Here is a 17620-nt window from a genome sequence, read left to right on the forward strand (position 1 = left end):
CATCCTACCGCATAAGAGTTTTGCTATCTGTCACACCCCCGTTGAATCAGCTGTTGTATTGTCGGAGGAAAAAAGCATGCACACATTTCAAAACGATATGATACTTATCTTTTTTATCGATAAAATGTCACAAAACATTTACTTTGGGATCCAGCCTGAAAACGTAATTTGCCTGATGATGCTCGAGTAGAGAAGGAGCTTCTCATTTCATACAAGCTCATTTTAGTCGACATCCTCGCCGCCTCTCTTCGATTTCCTCTGACCTTTTTCAAAGGGAGGCGAGAGAGTACAGAGTAGAGAGGACGCAGGAGTTGAGCAAATCTAATCGAGAAAATGTCATTGTATCCCTCATTTACTTGTGTTTTTTTAAATTTACAGGCAGTTACCTGTATTCTTTTCTTGGCATTATCTTGCCGCCAGATGGCAACTGTGCACAGTACAACATACATTGATACAATAGAATAGAGAGTAACTGTCACTATCTCGCTCTCTTTCTCTGTCCCTGCTAGGCCATTCCATGGAAGGAGTAACCGTCATGGAGGCCAGATGACCTAGTACACCTGCCAACAAAGGGGTGCTTGGTGGTGGACGGTCACGTTCTCCACGCCCCTCCCTTAAAAACGCGGAGGAAAGGAGGTGACTACAATGATGTTCCATTCCTAATAGGAAGCACAGAGCAGGAGACTGACTTCAGGTGTGTAATAATGGAATCTGTTCCATTACTCTTAAACATAGCCGGTCTTCCTTGAAGTTGATTTGACATGACTGGATTGGTGTAAGCAAGCTGGATTTTGCATTGTATCCAACCCTTATTTAAAAGGCCATGGCTATGGAAACTTCTTTCATAAAGCCAATTGATACTTGCTCAAGCAATGCGTCCGGAGGCTCTGTACAGCGGGTGTGATGCAATTGCGGAGCTTCGGAAGACTTGCAGAGGCCAAATCGAGCTCCGTACCGTATGGCTGTGTGCCTCCCAAATGTCATAAAAGGCTCTGCATGGTCAATTCGACTTCTAAAGTGGCCATACAGCATTTACTGCAATGCAGCCCAACAGAAGTCAGAGCATTCATACTTTAAAATAAAGGTGAAATAAAAATGTAAAAAACGTATTGCGCTTCGCGGAGCAGAGCTGTTGTGAAGAAAGTTGCCCCCTCCTACCGTTAACTTCTACTTGGTCACGGGAGCATCCTCATCAGTAAAAAAGCTGACTAGCATAGCCTAGCATAGCGCCACAAGTAAATACTAGCATATAAATATCATGAAATCACAAGTCCAAGACACCAAATGAAAGATACACATCTTGTGAATCCAGCCATCATTTCCGATTTTTAAAATGTTTTACAGCGAAAACACAATATGTATTTCTATTAGCTAACCACAATAGCAAAAGACTCAACCGCATATTTTCAAAAAAAAATTACCGCATAGGTAGCTATCACAAAACCGACCAAATAGAGATATAATTAGTCACTAACCAAGAAACAACTTCATCAGATGACAGTCTTATAACATGTTATACAATAAATCTATGTTTTGTTCGAAAATGTGCATATTTGAGGTATAAATCATAGTTTTACATTGCAGCTACCATAAAAAATATCACCAAAGCAGCCGGAATAATTACAGAGAGCAACGGGAAATACCTAAATACTCATCATAAAACATTTATGAAAAATACATGGTGTACAGCAAATTAAAGATAAACATCTTGTGAATCCAGCCAATATTTCTGATTTTTTAAGTGTTTTACAGCGAAAACACAATATAGCATTATATTAGCTTACCACAATAGCCAACCACACAACCGCATTCATTCACCGCAAAGGTAGCGATCGCAAAAAAAACAGCAAAAGATATAAAATGATTCACTAACCTTGACAAACTTCATCAGATGACAGTCCTATAACATCATGTTACACAATACATATATGTTTTGTTCGAAAATGTGCATATTTAGCGGTACAAATCGTGGTTTTACAATGTGAATACGTAGCCAAACTGCACAAAATTATCTGGAGATATTTTGGACAGTCACCTAATCTAATCAAAGAACTCATCATAAACTTTACTAAAAAATACATGTTGTACAGCAAATGAAAGATACACTAGTTCTTAATGCAATCGCCGTGTTAGATTTTTTAAAATAACTTTAGTACGACATACAGCTTACGTTATAGCGAGACAGCGCCTGCAATGAGGGCGGAAAATAGAACTAAACATTCATAGTCTGTAGCTTATGCTTGCCCATACCATAACCCCACCACCACCATAATGCACTCTGTTGACAATGTTGACATCAGCAAACCGCTTGTCCACACAACGCCATACATGTGGTCTGTGGTTGGACATACTGCCAATTTCTCGAAAACGACATTGGAGGCGGCTTATTCAGTTCTCTGGCAACAGCTCTGGTGGACATTCCTGCATTCAGCATGCCATTGCACTGTCCCTCAAATTGAGACATCTGTGGCATTGTGTTATGTGACAAAACTGCACATTTTAGAGTGGCTTTTTATTGTCTCCAGCACAAGGTGCACCTGTGTAATGATCATGCTGTTTAATCAGCTTCTTCATATGCCACAACTGTCAGGTGGATGGATTAGCCCAGTTAGCAATGAGCAATCTGGAGGCCGGCGTCCATCCAGAGCTTATTTGCCCATCGCCTCATTAACATGGCGCCCGCGATATTCCTCTTGTGCATATCATACAAAACATAACATTTGAAATGGGTGATGGAAATCCACAAATTAATACATATCATCCTAAATGGAGTGACTCTGATTTACATACAGAATAATATGAAATGCTCTGAGACCAGGTTGCCTTATCAGTCATTGATCAATTCTTATGTAGTACCACCACTGCAATGTGTGCAATGATAATCACTTGTTTTTTATGTCTGATTTTATATTTTGAAAACTATTCTCACTTGCTTGTGTTGCACTCAGGAGGTATGCTGAACATCATGCCATATCATGCCATGGCCTAAAATACAAGGTATACTCCAATCACTGATCGATGATGCTAATAAACACTCCGGGTGAACTGTTATAGGTTTATTGACACAAATGTTATATTTTATTTCTACCCCTGAAGAACTTGCTAGAGGGCTCAGTTCTCCACATGAGTACACTACACCGTGGTTGGTGTAAAGCATCCGCACAGCCAGCAGAGGGCGCCAAAGCACATAATATACTTCACATCAGATACCACTGTAGTGTACATGAGGTGAGTCGGTTCGTAGAAACAAAATAGGACTGTAAATGCAGGAGGACTGTACCTTTAAGTCATCATCATACGACATACATATTTCGGTCACGCATGCCACGCTGCTGCGCCTGCTCAGTTTACCACAGACTGTTCAGTGACAAATGTACCACTATCCCGTTAGATGTAGAAAGCCCGTGTGCTCCAGTATATACCCACTGTCGACTTCACGGCTATTGTTGTGATTCCGCGATTTGGGTGACAGTGGATCAAAAATTCCAGGAGCAACCGAATAATGAGAAGAGGGAATTACAATATTTCTACTGCACGGATAGCGCAGAGAGATATCCACAATAAAAGGTAAATAATAGTCGATATATTTCCTTTATTGTTTCGCCATTCGTGTATAATTCCCCTGATGACATAATGCTACATTACACGTTATGAAAACGCGGATGAATGCCACAACACTCGCTTGTGCGGCCTTTTGTGCGTTGCCTGTATTGCTTTTTCTATAGGCTACAGTTTTGCTGAGGACACCCTATTAATATAATCCCCTTGATATCAATGTATCCTTTCTCTGTAGCATGGCGAATATGGTTATAAACAGAACCACTTCAGTAACTTGATTTCCTGCTTATGATAGGATTCAATAGATGGATTTGTATAGGTTGCCCAGCGTAAAATACACAGGATCACTTTTTCCCTTCCTTAAAAAAAAATAAGTATTTATCGTTTTACAATATTACATATGCACTCTCTGTCGTTGTGGTAATGCACAGTTCGTTATGGAATGAATTAATGTGTGTGTGTTTTTTCATGCATGTTTGTGTGTTCCTGTGCATGTGTTCCTAACTCATTCCATTTGCGTCTGTGTATGTATGTGTGGGACAACTTCCTCTGGGTCAATCAGTTGGCGCACGACCAGCTACGTAAACCCTCTCTGGTCTCTCTTCTGGCCTCTGCCAGAATGTCTCCCGAATTGAGACCTCTGTTCCTTTGGTTGGGACGGGTGTGTTGTCACTTTTATTTTTGCCCATTAAGAAAAACAAACAAATGTTAGGCTACAAGGTGGAGGCCAGGAGGGTCAAATGTCTTTCTCCTTATAGTCACAGATATCAGTATCTGCTGACCATGTAGTTCCAGGTGTACTGTACTGTGTAGACTTCCGTCGACGCCTCAGTCATCTCCTCTGCTGTGTTTTATTTGTGCCGATGAGTGACCACTGTCTGTCTGGCAGACATGTGCTACGTTCTCTACCGTACTGTATTATTCAGTAGGTCTAGCCTAGATTCACATTCGAGACATTCAGTCCTGTCTGGTAAGTTAAAGCATCCATGCAGTCGTTGTAATTGTATTTTCAAATCATCATGTCTAATAACACTGTGTGTGTTTTATATTCATGAAAATAACTCCAAAATATATTTTTTATACTTTATTTCCCTGTGCTTTCTTTTGGTCTTGAAATGGTCAGTCTGATCCTGTGAGCGTTGGGAAACAAATGTGAAGATATTTACATACACAGCCCTGATTGGTTGATAGGATGGTCTAGAGCTCACTCCTTACCCAGATGAACAGTCATTGGTCAATTATAATCAGATCACATTGTGATGTCATGATGTGGTCCCAAAGTTCCATCCCACCTGAACAGACAGAAATTCCAGGCATTTTTTAAAAACACCTCAACCTCATGGAAATATATAAAAGGAAAATCACATTTTTAACTGCACTGCCCCTTTAAGTTGGCTACTCCGGTTGTGTGTGTGTGTGGGTGGGTGGGTGTGTAACAGTATAACTTTAGTACGTCCCCTCGCCCCGACGCGAACCAGGGACCCTCTGCACACATCAACAACTGACACCCACGAAGCGTCGTTACCCATCGCTCCACATGCATAGCAAGGGGCAACACTACTTCTAGGTTTCAGAGCAAGTGACGTAACTGATTGAAACGCTATTAGCGCGTACCCGCTAACTAGCTAGCCATTTCACATCCGTTACACTCACCCCCCTTTCAACCTCCTCCTTTTCCGCAGCAACCAGTGATCCGGGTCAACAGCATCAATGTAACAGTATAACTTTATGGCGTCCCCTCGCCCCAACACGGGCGCGAACCAGGGACCTTCTGCACACATCAACAACAGTCACCCACGAAGCGTCGTTACCCATCGCTCCACAAAAGCCGCGGTTTAGGTTTCAGAGCAAGTGACGTAACTGATTGAAACGCTATTTGCGCGTACCCGCGAACTAGCTAGCCATTTCACATCCGTTACAGGTGCAGGGTTTTGTTCCAGCCCAGCATTTAAAAAAAAAACTGATTGAAACACTTGTGATCATCAGGTTAGACCACGGTTAGCTCAATCGGATGTTTTAGGTCCAATGTTTTAGGGCCTCCCCATACTGTCTAGGACTCTGTTCTAGCTGCATGTGCCTGCCTGACTGTTCTAGCTGCATGTATTCAAAATGAATACCTTAAACAGTACAGTTATCATTTATTAGACTTGTGCCATCATGCCCATGTTTCATGTAGTTGTTAACAATATTGTGGAAACATCTCCACTCAGTGGTTGAAAGCCAGTCACATAACTTCAGTTAAGAGATACCAGAGTGATGGAATTACATTCCCTTTGTTCCGAAGCTGCCTTGCAATCAAGTTGGAAAATAACAACCGTTGGTTGTGTAATCCTGGCCCCAAAGATAGTGATAAGATCCAGATGTTGGATGTGTCCTGCTGTGGTCCAGATTATGACTGATCTGGAACCAGGACACTGGTAATGATGCAGCCCATGGAAAGTGTGGATTAACTGGGATTAGGCTCATCCCGCTGTTTTGTTTTGGAGAGTACACTATAAACATTCTTGTACTGTAGGGATCCCACTGATAAGGTCTGTTCATATGCTGGATTGAGTGAAAACCTGTGCTTGTGGGGTGTAGCACCACAGAGGCATCTGCTACACTCTTGTCATGTGTGAAAAGGTCAACTCAGTGAGGTCAGAAAGCTTTGTAACAGGTTGGAGGGCCGTGAGATCGATATTCACCTCTCAGTCAAAAGCAGACTGCTGTCGGCTATGGCTATCCATCTTCTCAAACCGGCCCACACAACGTACATTTGAGGACCCTAGAAATGATTGCCTTCATACTTTTGGGATGATTGGCGTTACATAATGACATTGTGCAGAGACGTGTGTGTGTGAGGTAGACTCCCGTGTAGGAGGGTGCAGAGAGAGAGGGGAAGGGAGGAGGAAGATGGGGGTTAGTGGGTACTGTCAGCCAAACACTGGCAGGACTCTTGCTTCCCAGGGGGCTTATATTACTGATCCACAGAAGAGACAGACACACCTGACATCCTCTTCGCACACTGCCGACACACTGTGCATCCACACAGCGCTCTGCTCCTCAACCCCCTGTGTTCTGTTTAGCTTTCACACATTTCAAAATCTGCAGTTTTTACTATGGTTTTCTTGTCTCACTCAATGGACACACACACAGCGGCCCACCGTGTTTTCAACTCTGCCACCACTAAAGGTGTGCGAAGTGCATTCGGCCATAGTGTGACAACTGTGTCAACACTTAGCCGAGGAGTGGACACGTGCTGGTCAGAGCTCCGTAGCGGAGACGGTTACAGGCTTATGATCAACAATAGGGAATTAACCACCTGAATGGACAAAAACGATATCGCCTCCTCTTTATACAGACATCACCGCTGCTTTTTTAAAAATGAATCACCGATGCGTATCCAGTAGTCAGTTAGACGGACGTAAAATGAAGAGCATTGTCTGTTATATTTTTGCCAACACATTTGGCCACAACCATGCAAACCCAATGCATCTCTGATTTGACATTCTTTATTTTCCTTTTCAGATATTGACATGAAGAAAGACATTGAGACGTTGATAGCGGAGGAACGCGCCGACATCATCTCGAAATATGATACGGTGGGTGACGTTCATCTAATGCAGCATTCAGAGGGTTTCAGGATGCTGTAAACTGTTTTTTTAAAGTTCTAAAATTGCCATGCGCACTTCCACCTTAGTTATTTCTCGTTTACCGATGACCAACATAACCGAGCGACCTGTCCAACAAATGCTTCTACAGTTGGAGAACTCCTAGATACGGTTTGGAAGATCATAGACTACAGTTCTTACAAAGTTCCAGTAACAGTCATATTAGTTGCATAGCATAGCAATAGTTCTGTTTAGCTCCAGGCCTGCATTGATGTATCCATAAATAAGTTAGTCTAAGACTTATGTTAGTCTAAGTTAGATTGAGACTAAGTCTACTCATGTAGGTAGACTGCACCACCTCCATCACCTCCATATAAACAAGGAAACAGATCGACCACACCAGTCAAAACCAAACAGCGAAGGTCGTGTTATGTCCACACATAAGCACGTGCATTTTGTAATGCATATCCTTGACGATCAGATGCTGATTCACTTGGCCTGAGTTTGTACTTTAAACAGCACGCATTCCATTCTCAGAACATGTCATGGAGTTATCCCATCTGACTGTACCACATGTCCTCTCTGTCTGTGTGTTGTCCATCTGTTCACACAGGAGGAAGAGTTCACGGTTGTTTGAGCGTGTTGTTAAAAAGCGCGACCATCACTCTAAGAGGGATAAGAAAGAGAAACTGAATGTGTGTGTTTGTGTGTGTGTGTTGCTAAGCATTGTCTGTGTGGGTTTATGAAGAAGCCTAATAGCATGCTTGTGGTTTGTTGTGTAACAGAAAAGTATGATATAATATGATGTTGAGGAGATTTAGACATACATAAGCAGCTAAAATAGTCACAGTTGCCAGGAAAACACAATCATACCGTAAGAGTATGTTGTTAATGCTATAAAACCTAGAGAAGTATACATTCTAAAATGAGAGGTCATGCAGTCTATTTAGTACAAACTAGAGGTCACGAACTTCAAGCGACCCAATTTCCCTAGCAATATCTGTCTGACAGTGTCCCCTCTTCAAATTGGGGTCAGCAGACACGCTGACACTGGAAAGAGCAAGAGGGAGGGAGAGCGAGAGAGAGAGAGAACTACAGCGAAGGAGACAGTTGACTCTCGAAATAGCAAGAGAGAGCGAGTAGGAGTGAGACAGAGTTGAATTTAGCTCACAGGCAACAAGACATGAGAACATACTGTATATACAATCTTAATTCGAGCCAGTTGCTACAGCAGGAAAATAATCCTGCAGCAACAAGAAACGTGAGTTATAATTTTAATTATAATCAATGGACCTTTTTGTAGAGTTTGATACACTTTTTGCAAGGGAAAATTAAAAGTTCAAAGTTGAAATGACAAACTTTAGAAGCCTTTTTTTAACCCTAAATACACTACGAGTAAAACATGTGCTGCATTGCAGGAAAGTTATCCTGCAATAGGGTGATCATATTAAGATCCTACATCTGTAGAGGGGACCATGCGGGCCTTAGCAACACCTGTGACAACGGCCATAGCAAGATGATAGCAATAGATTACACCATGGTCTCTCTAAGCTACTGAACCACAACAGAAATCAGGTGATTTGTGAGGTATTTGACTTTGAACAGAGGAGCAGAAGAAACACACACTGTCTCAGACCTCAGGTGGGTGACAGAACAGACACCATGGTTTTATCACAATTCACCATGGGTGTTCTGTTTAATGTAATGTGCAGATGGCTTGGTCAGTGTGCCATTTCTGTTTCTGTTTGGCAAAGACAACAACTTGGCTGCCCTTTTGATGTTGCCAAACAAGGTTATGACTTATTATACAATGGGTGGGTCTAATCCTGAATGCTTATTGGTTAAAACTGCATTCCAGCCGGTGTCTATTCCACAAGTTAAATCTATGACGTTAAAATGCCTGTTTACTCTGTTCCATCTGACTGCGAAGTCCACTGTCTCATCAGCCCAGCCATCTCCACTATAACAAGCATCTAGACATTATCTCGCATTTCTTTTAGACTGACATTTAGTTTTCAACAGCGGAGATTTGTATAAACCTTGCTGTCTGTCTCTCCAAAATTTGCAACATTGTTTTAATATTCAAAATTCGATTTCCAGCTGTCACATAGCAATGAACGTGTCGGGAGTCGGGTTGAGACAGACAGGCAGGCAGTTTCTCTCAGCCGGTCGAAATCACGAGTCAGCATAATTTTTATGGACGTATACAAATAAATATCAATAAAAAAACTGGTAAAACGAAACAATAACAGCTAGATTGCAGTCTTTCCAGCTTCAGTTTGAAGTGATTGTGTTAGCTGTGTTGTTGGCTAGCTCCTCTGAACAACAGTGTCCTGATGAGAGTGCATCATTAGCTCATTGTTATGGATGTATCAAATAAATGTCACGAGAGAACAGCTTAAAACAAATGCAAATAAAATGTTATTGGTCACATACACATGTTTAGCAGATGTTATTGCGGGTGTAGCGAAATGCTTGAGTTCCTAGCTCCAACAGTGCAGTAGTTTCTAACAATACACACAAATCTAAAAGTAAAAGAATGGCATTTATAAATATTAGGACGAGCAATGTCAGAGTGGCATTGACTAGAATACTGTAGAATGCAGTATATAAACTCAGCAAAAAAATTAACATCCCTTTATCAGGGCCCTGTCATTCAAAGATAATTAGTAAAAATCCAAATAACTTCACACATCTTCATTGTAAAGGGTTTAAACACTGTTCCCCATGCTTGTTCATTGAACCATAAACAATTAATGAACAAGCACCTGTGGAACGGTTGTTAAGACACTAACAGCTTACAGACGGTAGGCAATTAAGGTCACAGTTATGAAAACTTAGGACACTAAAGAGGCCTTTCTACTGACTCTGAAAAACACCAAAAGAAAGATGCCCAGGGTCCCTGATCATCTGCGTGAACATGCCTTAGGCATGCTGCAAGGAGGCATGAGGACTGAAGATGTGGCCAGGGCAATAAATTGCTATGTCCGTACTGTGAGACGCCTAAGACAGCGCTACAGGGAGACAGGACGGACAGCTGATCGTCCTCGCAGTGGCAGACCACGTGTGACAACACCTGCACAGGATCGGTACATCCGAACATCACACCTGCGGGACAGGTACAGGATGGCAACAACAACTGCCCAAGTTACACCAGGAAAGCACAATCCCAACATAAGTGCTCAGACTGTCCGCAATAGGCTTGAGAGGCTGGACTGAGGGCTTGTAGGCCTGTTGTAAGGCATGTCCTCACCCGACATCACTGGCAACAACGTCGCATATGGGCACAAACCCACCGTTGCTGGACCAGACAGGACTGGCAAAAGTGCTCTTCACTGACGAGTCGCGGTTTTGTCTCACCAGTGGTGATGGTCAGATTCGCGTTTATCGTCGAAGGCGTGAGCGTTACACAGAGGCCTGTACTCTGGAGCGGGATCGATTTGGAGAATGAGGGTCCGTCATGGTCTGGGGCGGTGTGTCACAGCATCATCGGACTGAGGTTGTTGTCATTGCAGGCAATCTCAACGCTGTGCGTTACAGGGAAGACATCCTCCTCCCTCATGTGGTACCCTTCCTGCAGGCTCATCCTGACATGACCCTCCAGCATGACAATGCCACCAGCCATACTGCTCATTCTGTGCATGATTTCCTGCAAGACAGGAATGTCAGTGTTCTGCCATGGCCAGCGAAGAGCCCGGATCTCAATCACATTGAGCACGTCTGGGACCTGTTGGATCGAAGGGTGAGGGCCAGGGCCATTCCCCCCAGAAATGTCCAGGAACTTGCAGGTGCCTTGGTGGAAGAGTGGGGTAACATCTCACAGCAAATCTGGTGCAGTCCATGAGGAGGAGATGCACTGCAGTACTTAATGCAGCTGGTGGCCACACCAGATACTGACTGTTACTTTTGATTTTGACCTCCCCCCCCTTTGTTCTGGGACACATTCAATTTCTGTTAGTCACATGTCTGTGGAACTTGTTCAGTTTATGTCTCAGTTGTTGAATCTTGTTATGTTCATACAAATATTTACACATGTTAAGTTTTCTGAAAATAAACGCAGTTGACAGTGAGAGGACTTTCATGGTAGCAACACATGGTAGCAGCACAAAACATAGTACAAACATTATTGGGCAAAAGGGCAAGAAGGTAGAGACAAAAATACATCATGCAAGCAGCCATAACTGTCAGTAAGAGTGTCCATGATTGAGTCTTTGAATGAAGAGATGGAGATAAAGCTGTCCAGTTTGAGTATTTGTTGCAGCTCATTCCAGTCGCTAGCTGCAGCGAACTGAAAAGACGAGCGACCCAGTGATGTGTGTGCTTTGGGGACCTTTAACAGAATGTGACTGGCAGAACGGATGTTGTATGTGGAGGATGAGGTTTACTGTAGATATCTCAGATAAGGGGGGATTGAGGCCTAAGAGGGTTTTATAAATAAGCATCAACCAGTAGGTCTTGCGACGGGTATACAGAGATGACCAGTTTACAGAGGAGTATAGAGTGCAGTGATGTGTCCTATAAGGAGCATTGGTGGCAAATCTGATGGCCGAATGGTAAAGAACATCTAGCCATTCGAGAGCATCCGTACCTGCCGATCTATAAATTATGTCTCCGTAATCTAGCATGGGTAAGGATGGTCATCTGAATCAGGGTTAGTTTGGCAGCTGGGGTGAAAGAGGAGCGAATACGATAGAGGAAACCAAGTCTAGATTTAACTTTAGCCTGCAACTTTGACATGTGCTGAGAGAAGGACTGTGTATCATCTAGCCATACTCCCAAGTACTTGTATGAGGTGACTACCTCAAGCTCTAAATCCTCAGAGGTAGTAATCACACCTGTGGGGAGAGGGGCATTCTTCTTACCGAACCACATTTACCTTTGTTTTGGAGGTGTTCAGAACAAGGTTAAGGGTAGAGAAAGCTTTTTGAACAGTAAGAAAGCTTTGTTATAGAGCATTTAACACAAAATCCAGGGAGGGGCCAGCTGAGTATAAGACTGTATCATTTGCATATAAATGGATGAGAGAGCTTCCTACTGCCTGAGCTATGTTGTTGATGTAAATTGAGAAGAGAGTGGGGCCTAGGATCGAGCCTTGGGTACTCATTTGGTGACAGGCAGTGGCTGAGACAGCAGATTTTCTGACTTTAAATACTGCACTCTTTGAGAGAGGTGGTTAGCAAACCAGGCCAAAGACCCCTCACAGACACCAATATTTCTTGGCCGCTCACAAGAATGGAATGGTCTACCGTATCAAAAGCTTTGGCCAAGTCAGTAAAAACAAGACCACAACATTGCTTAGAATCAAGGGCAATGGTGACATCATTGAGGACTTTTAAGGTTGCAGTGACACATCCATAACCTGAGCGGAAAACCAGATTGCATAGCAGAGAGAATACTATAGACATCAAGAAAGCCAGTCAGTTGATTATTTTTCCAAAACTTTTGATAAACAGGGCAACATAGAAATAGGCCTATAACAGTTAGGATCAGCTTGATCTCCCCCTTTAAATAAAGGACGGAATGTGGCTGCCTTCCAAGCGATGGGAACCTCCCCATAAAGGAGGGGACAGGTTAAACAGTTCAGAGATAGGCTTGGCGATGATAGGGGCAGCAACCTTAAAGAAGGGTCTAAACCATATGACCCAGATGTTTTTTGGGGGTCAAGTTTCAGGAGCCCGTTTTGCACCTCGGACTCAGTGACTGTCTGCAGGGAGAAACTTTCTAGTGGGGAAGGGGAAAAAGAGGGAGAAGCACCGGGGATAGTCACATTTAGAAGGGGTGGGAGATGAGGAAATGTTGGGCTAGCAAGGAGGAATGGCAGAGTCAAATAGGAATCCTGACTTAATGAAGTGGTGATTAAAGAGCTCAGCCATGTGCTTCTTGTCAGTAACAACCACATCATCAACATGAAGGGACATGGGCAGCTGTGAGGAGGAGGGTTTATTCTCCAGGTCTTCATTCATTTTCCAGAACTTCATTGGGTTAGACCCACAGAGAGAGAACTGCTCCTTAAAGTAACTAACTTTGGCCTTCCGGATAGCCTGAGTGCACTTATTTCTCATGTGCCTGAACGAGAGCCAGTCAGCCTGAGTATGCGTGTGCCAAGCCTATAGCCCTCCTGATGTCGTTTGACCCCACATAGACTACGACAGCATCAGCTCAAGGCATCTGTCGTAGAACGGTCAGAAGCAGCCTTGTAATGTCCTGTACTTGTGCTCCGGGATAGCACAGGGATTTTGCCCTGGGAACCAAGGTGTTTCTTACAATAGAACTGTCGATGATGACAACTGGTGCAATGGCTGATGAAGTCCGGTCGTTCTTTCGCCTTGAGTGGTTTTGCAAACACCTCGAGGACCGAAGAGTGGTGGGGCCCGATGGACCCAAGCCAGTTGTAGTATCCATCGTGGAGGATGAATAGGCCGGAGTACCTCCGGATCCGATCTCGAACCACAATCCCCCAGGGAAGATCGCGCCGGAACCTCTAGATCCCAGGGCAGCAAAGCTGTTTCTGGTCTGTGTCCGGTCCGGGCTTAATATCTCCAATGAGGCTCCCGTTACCAGAGGACGCTGTTTTCGACTTCCATGACTTTAAAGTGTGTGACATATCTCCATGGATGGTTGGTAATATCGAGAACAGGAACATCCCCCAAGTCATCCAGGAGCGTCCTACTAGCTTCATTCTTCCAGGGAAGGGGGATACCCCTTGGTGGGAGGGATCCCTGCAGAGTACCGGCCAGTCGGCTGTGGAGAGCCGACACGTCGGCGACACGTCCATCAGGCCAGAGCGGCGTCCTGCGGGTGTGAATTCCCCCCAGTAGCTTGTTTTGATTCGCTACTTGTTTGCTTAGAGTAGTCCCTTCAATCCTGTAGTCCTCTACAAGCAAACAGTTGCTACATTGAAAGTCTGGGTGGTCCAAATTGTCCCTTAACAGAGCAGCCGACCGGCCGTTACTCTGATTGTGTTGTTGATTGCAGAAAGAGTCAGGTGTCCACCAGGCCACAGGCATAGGTATGCTTGGAGGAATATTGGAAAGTCCAAGCAGGTTCTCTGACCATGTCTCTCTCTTGCTCTCTCCCCCTCTCTCTCGCTCTCTCCCCCTCTCTCTCTCGTTTTCCACACATTCCTTCTCATCTCCCTTTCACTGTTTAATTATATCCATCTCCCCCTTTCCTCTCTTTGCTTTCTCCCCCCAAATGACTTCCACTAGGACCTATTTTTAGCCCTCTCACTTTCTCACACTTGACACCATTTGCAGTGTGCCCTCAGGGCGTCATCGCTGCGATTGTTCATCTGTGACGGCATGGTTTGGTGTCTGTAGGCTGTATGTATCGACCCTCTCTCTCTCTTTGCCCGCAACCTGCTTTCTGATAGCTTTCTATGCTTTCTAATAGTTGGCCACATCTATGTAGTCCATTTGACTAGTCCTGAGAGAAAATTGTCCTCTGCCCCTTGGGCAATATCTGCTCCACGATGTACAATCTGGCTGGCGATGAGATGTTCTTTTATATTGGCCACGATTTAACACAGCATAGATAGACACAATGCATCCGTTTGTGTCATCTTTGAGACAGGCACAGCGATCTGATGCGCTTGTACTAAAATCAAATGTATTGTTCTCTAGAGAACAGCGTGTGTTGTGTTTTTCCTAATGGCTCCAATTCAAAGGCCCAATGCCTGACTTGATTTAACAACGTTAAAGCAACAGGCCAACTTACTGCATGTTTTCCCTGGGCCGTGTGCTGTTTCTGATGTGTCTGTGTTTTTATTCCAGGGCAGACAGGAGGGGGTGGAGATTGACCCATGGGAGGATGCAGACTACAGTATTTACAGAGTCACTGACCGTTTTGGGTTTCTGCAGTAAGTCAAACTGAGGTTTCTGTGTACAGTATTGTACACATTACTTGACTGGCAGAATCTTACTGTTGTCGTCCGTTCTTTTCCCACAGTGACGAGGATCTGCCAGCCCCTAGTGCACACGAGGAGAAGGTAAGAAGTGGAAATGCAATATATGCATCAGAAGAGTCAGACACACACTACAGTTTCCGTTAAGTGGTGTACAGAAGCTACTAACTAACCTTTCAAGTGTGACCTCTAACATATAGAGGTGTAATGTTCCTTGTACAGCTGTAGTGTGTGTGTGTGTGTGTGTGTGTGCGTGGAAATGTGTCAATGCTTAGTACGTGCTCGATGTGTATGTATTAGCCAATCCATGACCTCCCGCTAACTTAGTGAAACCCTGTAGCAGGGCCATATGCCCCAGGCATCCATCTAAGGGGAAGCCGATCCTTAGGCATCTCACACACTTCTGGAATGGGAGCTATGCTTCCTCACACCTTAGATCTGGTCATGTGGCCGTGACTGATTCAATTAATAGCACATTTAACCTTGGGCAGAACTTGATAAGCTCTCCTCAATGTTACATGTCAATACAGTACAAACCAACACATGCCAGTCATAGCAGTGCGGGGCAGGACACCACGTTCTCATGCCAAGTGATCTTTTATATGATCCCACAAAGAGAGTTAATTTGGTTGTAGTTTTAGAAGAAACGTTGTAAATACTGTGTTCTGTACTGTACTATTCTCTGTGTGTAAATGCGTCTCGTTAATGTAAATGTGTCTTCATTTTGCATGCATAACATTTTGCCTAGTTTAAAATGTCTTTTCGGGTTTCGCCCTGACAGAAAAAGAACCTGGAAATTGAAAGGGTAGAAAAATGGCTGAAGATGGTGAAAAAATGGGATAAATACTGGAACAGTGACAGGGTGAGAATCTCTCTCGCTCTCGCTCTCGCTCTCTCTCTCTCTCTCGCTCTCTCTCTCGCTTTCACAGACACACACCACACCCTTCACTTGTGTTTATAAATGTTTATAATAGTCTTAAATGCTCACTGAACATTTACACTCCTGCCTCAACTCCCCATTTTGCTTATCCCCGTTCTCCCCCTTGTCTAACCCCTGTCTCTCCTGTGTCCCCCTGCTCTCCTCTCAGATGGTAAAGCGTGTGTATAAGGGTCTCCCCCTGCAGCTGAGAGGCCAGGCCTGGGCCCTGCTGCTGGATGTGGAGAAGGTGAAGAATGAGAACGAGGGGAAGTATGAGGTAAAAGAGTACCCAGTATCTAACACACGAGCACACACACACACACACACACACACACACACACACACACACACACACACACTGTTGATTCATCAAGCATCTACTCTAAACAGTGCATAGGTGTAGCCAGCGTTTACCAACACAGAGGGATTTGATACCATGCTCCAAACAACACAATGCAGTCTAAAGCCAGTGATCACTCAGGACCACTAAACCATGAAATCTCTGCTGTTATGATTTGAAGGCGACTGCTGCTTCAGGTCTCAGGGAAAGTGATGTCATTGTGCTAGGCTCTGTAATCAGTAACCAGGTTCACTACATGGGCAGAGTCAATGAAAAAAAAACTATTCAACAATACTGAATACCCTGAATACCCGGCCAGAGATGAATACCCTGTGATTCAACAATGGTATGATACGGTAATGTCCCTGTCTTCCCCCTACATTTGTACAAAGTGGGATTCAAATTGATTTAATAAAAAAAAAATGTCAACAATCTACACAAAATTCTCTGTAATGTCAAAGTATTAATGGAACATAAAACACTAATATATTTTAAATTAGATAAGTATTCAATACATGTCAGAATCACTTGGCAGTGATTACATCTGTGAGTCTTTCTGGGCAAGTCTCTGTACAATATTCTTCAAGCTCTGTCAGTTTTGTTGTTGATCATTGGTGTACAGCTATTTTTATGTCTTGCCATAGATTTTCAAGCTGATTTAAGTCAAAACTGTAACTAGGCCACTCAGGAACATTCAATGTTGTATTGGTAAGTAACTCCAGTCTATATTTGGCATTGCGTTTTAGGTTATTGTCCTGCTGAAAGGTGGATTTGTCTGCCCGTGTCTGTTGAAAAGCAGACTGAACCAGGTTTTCCTCTAGGGCTTTGCCTGTGCTTAGCTCTATTCCGTTTATTTTTATCCAAAATAGAAAAATCCCTAGTCCTTTCCAATGACAAGCATACCCATAACATGATGCAGCCACCACCATGCTTGAAAATATGAAGAGTGGAACTCAGTGATGTGTTGGATTTGCCCCAAACATAGTGGTTCTTTAAAAAAAAAAAAAAAAAAACTTTATTTAACCAGGTAGGCCAGTTGAGAACAAGTTCTCATTTACAACTGCAACCTAGCCAGGATAAAGCAAAGCAGTGCGACAAAAACAACAACACAGAGTTACACATGGGATAAACAAACGTACAGTCAATAACACAATAGAAAAATCTGTATACAGTGTGTGCAAATTAAGTAAGGAGGTAAGGCAATAAATAGGCCATAGTGGCGAAGTCATTACAATTTAGCAATTAACACTGGAGTGAAAGATGTGCAGATGAGCATGTGCAAGTAGAAATACTGGTGTGAAAAGAGGAGA

The 17620-nt window shown here is 43.6% G+C and overlaps 1 protein-coding gene across 2 annotated transcripts in view; it reads left to right on the plus strand.

Annotated features, from left to right (window-relative positions):
• The first annotated feature begins 3349 nt into the window (after positions 1 to 3349).
• LOC139576285 (USP6 N-terminal-like protein) overlaps positions 3350 to 17620 on the plus strand; it is a 29274-nt gene continuing 15003 nt past the window's right edge. The window contains exons 1-6 of one of the 2 annotated variants that reach the window (XM_071402205.1): positions 3350 to 3567; positions 7066 to 7139; positions 14921 to 15006; positions 15096 to 15135; positions 15833 to 15913; positions 16140 to 16247. In XM_071402205.1, the coding sequence (XP_071258306.1) occupies positions 7074 to 7139; positions 14921 to 15006; positions 15096 to 15135; positions 15833 to 15913; positions 16140 to 16247 (381 nt within the window). In that variant the 5' untranslated portion in view covers positions 3350 to 3567; positions 7066 to 7073. Of the gene's footprint in view, positions 3568 to 7065; positions 7140 to 8270; positions 8410 to 14920; positions 15007 to 15095; positions 15136 to 15832; positions 15914 to 16139; positions 16248 to 17620 lie in introns of those variants that run through there. The other variant, XM_071402204.1, reaches the window with a different exon arrangement.

The sequence above is a fragment of the Salvelinus alpinus genome, chromosome 5 (assembly GCF_045679555.1).
Source record: "Salvelinus alpinus chromosome 5, SLU_Salpinus.1, whole genome shotgun sequence".
NCBI classification, from domain to species: Eukaryota; Metazoa; Chordata; class Actinopteri; order Salmoniformes; family Salmonidae; genus Salvelinus; species Salvelinus alpinus.